Source organism: Pteropus alecto, unplaced genomic scaffold (genome assembly GCF_000325575.1).
Source record: "Pteropus alecto unplaced genomic scaffold, ASM32557v1 scaffold38, whole genome shotgun sequence".
NCBI lineage: Eukaryota > Metazoa > Chordata > Mammalia > Chiroptera > Pteropodidae > Pteropus > Pteropus alecto.
Window position 1 is genome coordinate 8,294,542 of NW_006442512.1, and position 8,168 is coordinate 8,302,709.

An 8,168-nucleotide genomic window follows, 5' to 3' on the forward strand; every position below is an offset into this window, starting at 1 on the left:
TAATATGGTCATTTTAACTATGTTGATTCTTCCAATTTTAAGAACATGAAATATCTTTCCATTTCTTTGTATCTTTTGCTATTTCTTTTAATAGGATCTTATAGTTTTCATTATATAGGTTTCGCATGCTTTGTTAAATTTATTCCTATGTATTTTATTCTTTTTGTTGCAATTGCAAAAAGAATTATTTTTTCAACTTCTTTATCTGACACCTTCATTGTTGGAGTATAGGAAAGTATGGATTTTGAACGTTGATTTTGTATTCAGAAACTTTACTGTAGTTGCTTATTGTTTCTAGTAGTGTTCTTGTGGAGTCTTTAGGATTTTCTATATAGAGAATTATGTCATCTGCAAATAGTGACAGTTTGACTTCTTCGTTTCCTATTTGGATGAACTTTGTATCTTTCTCTTGCCTGATTGCACTCGCTAGGACCTCCAATGTTATACTGAATAACAGTGATGATAGTGGACAGCCTTGCCTTGTTCCTGATCTTAAAGGAAAGATTTTTAGTTTTTCACCATCAGGTATAATGTTGGCTGAGGGCTTGTCATATATGGCCTTTATTATGTTAAGGTACTTTCCTTCTATACTGATTTTGTTAAGTCTTTTGATCATAAATGGATGCAGTATCTTGTTGAAGGCTTTTTCTGAATCTATTGATATGATCATATAATTCTTATTTTTTAATTTGTTTATGTGGTGCGTCACATTAATTGATTTGCATATGTTGAACCATCCCTGTGCTTCTGGCATGAAATCCACTTGATCGTTGTGTATAATCTTTTTTATGTTGCTATATCGGTTTGCTCATATCTAATTTAGGATTTTGCATCTGTGTTCACGAGAGATATTAGTCTGTAGTTTTCTTTTTCTGTATTATCTTTACCAGGTTTTAGTATCAGGGTAATATTGGCCTGATAAAATGAGTTGGGAAGTATTGCTTCCTCTTCAATTTTTTGGAAGAGTATGAGGAGAATAGATATTAAATCTTTGAATGTTTGGTAGATATCACTGGTGAAGATATCTGGTCCTGGACTTTTATCTTTTGGTAGGTTTTTGATGATTGTTTCAATTTCCATACTGCTGATCAGTCTATTCAGATTTTCCAGTTCTTGTTGATTTAGTCTAAGAAGGTTGTATTTTTCTAAGAACTGGTCCATTTCTTCTAAGTTATTAAATTTGGTGTTATATACTTTTTCATAGTATTCTTGTATTATTCTTTGTATTTCTGTGGCGTTTGTTGTAATTTCCCCTCTTTCACCCCTGATTTTGTTTGTGACCTTTCTCTTTTTTCAGGAGTGAGTCTAGCCAGGGGTTTGTCAATTTTATTAACCTTCTCGAAGAACCAGCTCTTTGCTGAATTTATTTTTTCTATTTTTTGTTTGTTTGTTTGTCTGTTTGTTTTTAATGTCATTTGTTTCTGCTCTAATTTTGATTATTTCTTTCCGTCTGCTGACTCTAGGCTTCATTTGTTCTTCTTTTTCTAGTTTTTTAAGATGAAGCATTAGGTTGTTTATTGGACTTGTTCTTGTTTTTGGAGGTAGTGATATGAACTTTGTAGTGATATGAACTTTCCTCTTATGACCACTTTTGATATGTAGTACTATCATTGTCATTTGTTTCTATGTATTTCTTGATCTCTCTTTTTATTTCTTCTCTGACCCAGTTATTCTTCAGTAGTATGTTGTTTAATTTCTATGTATTTGGGGTTCTTTTCGCTTTCTTTTTGCACGTGGTCTCTAGTTTCAAAGCATTATGATCAGAGAATATGGTTGGTATGATTTCAGTTCCCTTATATTTGTTGAAACTATCTCTGTGTCCTAGTATGTGGTCGATCCTTGAGAATGTTCCATGTGCACTACAGAAGAAGGTAAAAGCAGATGTTTTGGGATGAAAGGTTCTGTAAATGTCAATTATGTCCAATTGGTCTAATGTATCATTTAAGTATGTTATTTCCTTATTGATTTTTTGTTTGAATGATCTATCCATATCTGACAGACAGTGGGGTACTTAGGTCTCCTACTACGATAGTGTTTTGGTCTGTTTCTCTCTTTAGTTCTGTTAGTAATTGCTTTATTTATTTCAGGGCTCCCTGATTGGGAGCATAGATATTAATAAGTGTTATATCTTCTTGGTGCATGATTCTCTATATCATTATGAAGTATTGTTCAGTATCTTTATTCTTTATTCTTTTTATTCTGAAGACTATTTCATCCGATATTAGTACTGCTATTCCCACTCTTCTCTGAATGCCATTTGCTTGAAATATTATTTGTGCCCCTTCACTTTGAACCTATATTTGTTTTTGGAACTGAGATGTGTCTCCTGGAGCATATGGTTGGGTTTTGTTTTTTGATCTAATCTGCAACTCTGTGCCTTTTTATTGGTGAGTTCATTCCATTTACATTTAGGGTGATTATTGAAATATGAGGTCTTCTTATAGCCATTTTATCTTTTGCTTTCATTATGTATATGAAAAGGAGATGTATGTATATATATATACACATACATATATATCCATATATATATCTATATATACAGTCGTTCATTTTCTTCTGTGTGTGCCTTATCTCCATTCTCCTTTGTGAATTTAGATCTTTGAATCTTCCCCTTTTCAGTCATTGTTGTCTCAATTTGTCCCTTTGTATGCTGAACATTCATTACTATCTTGCTATAGTCAATCTCTTCTTATTTTAAGCTTATAATGCCCTGTTCCTAGTAAGGGTTTCACTCCTCTGCTTTTATCAGCCTACTAGTCACCTTACTTCTAATTATGTATTTTTCGTGTGTCATTTTGCTTTAGGTGAGCTTTCCCCTTTCAATATTTCTTGTAGTACAGGCCTCATAGTGTAGAATTCTCTTAATTTTTCTATGTCTGGAAAGGTCTTTATTTCTCCTTCATATCTAAAGGAGAACTTAGCTAGAAACATTATTCCTGGCTGGTAGTTCCTTTATTTTAATAGTTTGAATATTTGATTCCACTTCTATCTGGTTTGTAAATTTTGTGCTGAGACGTCTGACGATAATCTGATGGGTTTTCCTTTATAGGTTACTGTCTTCTTTTCCCTGGCTGCCCTGAGAATTCTCTTTGTTGATTTTTGATAATTTTAATACAATGTGTCTTGGTGAAGGCCTTTTTGGGTTGAGATAATTGGGTGTTCTGTTGACTTCTTGAATTCCGAGTTCCAGTTCATTCCTTAGATTTGGGAAATTCTTGTCCACTATTTGTCTGAAAATGCTTTCTAGTCCCTGCTTCTTTTCCTCACCTTCGGTAATGCCCATTATTACTATGTTTCCTCTCCTGATGATTTTTACTAGTTCTTGTATTTCTCTTTCATTATTTTTCATTCTTTGGTTACTCTCTTCATCCTTCTGATTTATTTCTAGATTTCTGTCTTCGATATCACTGATCCTTTCCTCCATTTGGTCGACTCTATTTCCCAAGCTTGCCATTTCATTTTTTAACTCTTGCAGTATGTTCTTTATCTCCAGAAGGTCTATTTGGTTCTTTTTGAGAGTTTCAATCTTTGCGTTTTTTTCAGAAATACCATCCTGAATTCTCTGTCTTTTAAATCACATATTTCTATGTCTATAAACTTATTTTCTGGAGATTTTTCTCTTTCTTTCTGAAATGCCTTTTCAGCTTGGTTGTTCATGGTGTTTAATGGACTATTTCTCTGCCTGGGCATTAACGGAAATGTGTTCTGCTTTTTTTTTTTCTAGAAAGAGGATTTATGATATAATCTTTCCTAGCCTATTGCAAAGAAGGTGTTTTACTTTTGGTTTCCAATAGATGGCGTCTAAGCATCTTGGATCTTGGCTTTATATAAAGTCTTAATAATGTCTTTTTTTTTTCTTGTAGATGCTCAATCACATTTGCTACCCTCAGTCTCAGTTCCTGTTAGTGTCAGAGACAGTTTCGGTAACGTTTGCTCAGATTCCCCTGGGGCTCCACACTGTTCGGTCTCGGAGAGTATGGGGAGAGGGGACTTCTGAGTTGGGGGGATGGGGTGTGCGGCTCAGCCTTGGTTTCGCAACCACAGCCGGTAATAATCAATTATTGTTTCTCTGCCGTCCATGCTTTTCTGCCATCTCTGTTTCTCTGCCTTCTGTCCTGATGACTGGGTATTATCACCAGCCACGTGGAACTCACAGCACTCCCAGGCAGGGCTGTTCAGGAAAGTCACAACACCTTCTCCCCTCCCCCTCCCCCTCCAGGGAGCTCCAGCGGCTGCGAGAGGTAGCTTCTTTGTTTCTCTTAGTCAACCTCCCGACACAGGTTTCTGACCTGTGGTAGCTCTTATGCACAGATCCCATGCTCAGATGTGCTGATGTGCAGTTTGGGTGTTTTTTGTTGAGTTTTAGATGTTTGGCTTATTGTTGTTTCAAGGAGAGAGATCTGGAGACATCTCTCACTCTGCCATGTTTAATCTAATCTCAAGATCACGAAATATTGTGGCAATGAATTCATACTTAAAAACTCGCTTGATTATATTGCTTTTTATCAAAAATATAATCATATATTTAGTATTATTTACTAGTTAATTATAAGATTTGAAATGTTTAACATTTTTTAAATTCGATTTAAAAAACTATTTTCCATGAGTAAAACTGTCCATAGCACATAAATGTAGATACTAATTTCATATATTTTTATCAGTGGCTTTTGAATTGTTTAATAGTTTAAATCTAATTTGTCTGTAAAGTTTGCAGTTCTCTCAATGTCAGTATCACTTTAATATCTCACTATGCAGAAAACAGTTGGAAAACAATAACTGCCTAGTAAATCAGTGTTAATCACTGACTGAAACATCAGCATTTTTTGTTGTGTTCATTTATGGCAACCAACACATAAATTTAGAATTAAATTTATTCTGAACGTATGCCCATATGAAGCTATTGATACATTAATGTACATATTTAAATATTCACAATTGTGACTTGTTTGTTTAAAATTTTTATTTAGATTTATCATTTCTCTACAGAAACAAGATAAGGAAAATTCTTACCAAATGAAAGGAAACTCTCATTTAAATGTTATGGTACTAACAAAAGTAAATGTTTCCTGATATAATAATTTTTAGATTTATTTTTTAAAAGGTATATTCTATAATCGTATGATTTGCTTTGTGCAATAGAAATTTAATTACATTCGAATTACATGTGCACAATACTATATACCAAATATTGTAGCCAGATATAGAGATTATCAGCACATTTCCCTTTCTAGATACTATAAAGTCATATTTTGGTGCTTATTAAAATATAAATATATGACTCTAGGTAATAGGGTACTATAATTTCTCCTAATTTTATCTTAAAGTCATGTACTGTTAAAGATAATGTTCTGATATGTACTGATAAAGGAATAGCTAAAGTTAATAAACTGCATTTTATGGTGGAAAAATATAACCAATAACAATATAAGAATGTGATTTAAATATTTGTCTTTTGATGTTTTTATTAAGATTGAAGCTTTGTGCATTTTAATATTTTGGAAATTTCTCCTATGATATTCAGACTTTCTCAATCTTATAAAAAGTTTCACATATATGCAGCATGTGGTTTTTACAGACATAACTATTATAAGTATTGGGTGTATAAACTGGACTATTATAATCAATGAGTACACAATTTACAATGCATGAGAGTCAGGAATATTTTGTTCATCTCATGTAATAAAGCCATTGCCTAGTGTTTAGTCCTGAACAGGAGTCCTATATATATATATTTTGAATAAAAAGAAAGATAAAAACATTGTTTTTGATGTTTTTGTATTGCTCCTTACTGAGATGCAAACAAGAAAACAGATAAACTATTTGGGGATCTAGAGTAAAAAAATAAATAAAAGCAAAATTTTTAAAATTTAAAAATGTATTAATCTCTAGCACACTTTTACATAGTTCTATAGATTGTTATGGTTTTCCTGGCCTTTATTGGACCAACTGAGGAAAATCGGGTTAAATTCAGGGACGTTTACCCAAAATGCAATTAGAAGGCCTCCAGTATCTGCAAGTTCTCTAAATTCATATCATTTTTGCTAATGTCATTATATATTTAGTTTTAATAGTAAAAGTGAATGAATAATTTTTATTCTGATTATTATATTTCACAGCATATGTTACATATCATTATATAGGGATGTTAAGAGAGAAGGAAGTGGACAGGATGTCGGAAAAGAAAAATGTATGTGTATAAGAGAATCACTGTTATAAAAAGGAGCAAACTCTGTTCCATATTGAGTCCTACGATGTCATTCAAAGTTCAAACTGGAGCCCTTAGGAAACCCATAGAGACTCCCCCAGCAGCCTCTAGCAGTCACCACTACTGAAACAGGCTGTGAGAACAGCACTGGCCTTAGCTCCAGAAAACACTGCTGTTAGGATATAAACACAGCATGTTTTCTAAGCCATTTGCAAAGAGGTTCTTTTGGTCATATGCATGAGAGAGCCCAGCAAAGTTTTAACTAGAAACATCTATGTACGGTTGAATAGAGCAGTTATAGCAAATATTTTGAAGAAGAAAACATTTTTTTTGTTTCAGGTTATTTCAATATATGAAAATGTCTCATAAAGTGAACCGACTCAATTCTTACCAAACTAGTTTGGGTCAGTATATAGGTGCAACTTTAGAAAAAAATTCTTTAATATGATATTTGTGCAATATTTGAGTTGTTTGAGAAGTTGTGCCATAATTAAGGAATGACATAAGTAAGGAATTGTGCTTAATAATATTACTTTTAACTCTGAATCCTAATAACTTTAAATAAACAGGTTATCTCATTTGTTCAATAACAACAAGGTTTAAGTATCATATACAGACCTAAAGGATTTTTTTTTATACCACTGGAAAATAATATCTAATTGATAAAAATCAGTGTTTAGAATCTCTAAATGACTTAGGTCTTTATGTTATTTACAGGTTACCTAAATGAGGTTTTTGATATGAATTAAATAACCAATAAACATAGATACATTTTATTTTAGTTTGTTTAACTTATTTCACCCCAGAGAGATAATTACCTAGAGTGAATAAATTCCTAACATTATGAAAGTAACACTAACTACTTATGGAATTTTTATGTTTTAGCATTAAAAAAAGGACGATTTTGGATCACACCAGATCCTTATCACAAAGATGACAACATCCAGATTGGGCGTGAGGTGAAAATATCTTGCCAAGTAGAAGCTGTCCCTTCTGAGGAGTTAACATTTAGTTGGTTTAAAAATGGTCGTCCATTACGAAGTTCTGAGCGGATGGTTATTACACAGACTGATCCAGATGTCTCCCCGGGAACCACAAACTTGGACATCATTGATTTAAAATTCACGGATTTTGGGACATACACATGTGTAGCATCTCTGAAGGGAGGAGGAATATCTGATATCAGTATTGATGTTAATATATCCAGCAGCACAGGTAAGAAGCATATTATGATGCAAAAGATGTTCACAGTGAGAATCATTCCTTAAATGGTTACCAGACGAAATAATCTTCAGTTGACCTAAGAACATTTTTGTTTTTAAAAAGTCTTCTAAAACCAAATACTAACCTTTTGAATGCCTAATAAATATCATGTTATGAGTCATTGCTACTTCTATTCAATTTAGATTTAAACAAGATTTTACAGAAATAATGCAAATAAAATTAAATAATATTGACTACGATAGATGTTGGCTTCCTGGTAAATAGTGCCAGTTTGTTTGTTTGTTTGTTTTATTAACTAGAAAACTTCTTTACAGTCTGAAATTATATTAATTAATAAAGTTAAACAACAAATGTCTAAAGAGTTAAGACAATTTTCATAGATTTTAAACAGGAGAAATTAATTCTTAGATGAAAATATTAAAAGAATATATAAGAATATTCAAATATAAGATATAGAAAAAATGTGTTTTCTACCAACAAAAACTAATGATAAAGTTGTTAAAGTTGTAATCAGATGTGACTTTTTGAAGAACCTTATGATAGAATCTCTTCACAATGAGAATGGTTAAATATAAAAATATACTAGAGTGAAATTCTTTTGGGGAGGATTAAAAAATGAAAATATGTTATCAATTTCTCTCAATTAAAAGTACATCTGTAAATGAGGAAAATTATAGAACTTTTATATGGAAGGACACATTAGCTTAACTCTTAGGATATCTATTTTAAAGCCTTGTGA

At 32.2% G+C, this 8,168-nt stretch overlaps 1 protein-coding gene across 1 annotated transcript in view; it reads left to right on the forward strand.

Moving 5' to 3' along the window:
* MDGA2 (MAM domain containing glycosylphosphatidylinositol anchor 2) overlaps window positions 1-8,168 on the forward strand; it is an 813,395-nt gene that overhangs the window by 595,223 nt on the left and 210,004 nt on the right. Inside the window, exon 7 of the mRNA XM_006922688.3 lies at window positions 7,091-7,420. Coding sequence (XP_006922750.1) covers window positions 7,091-7,420 — 330 coding nt within the window. The remainder of the gene's footprint in view (window positions 1-7,090; window positions 7,421-8,168) is intronic.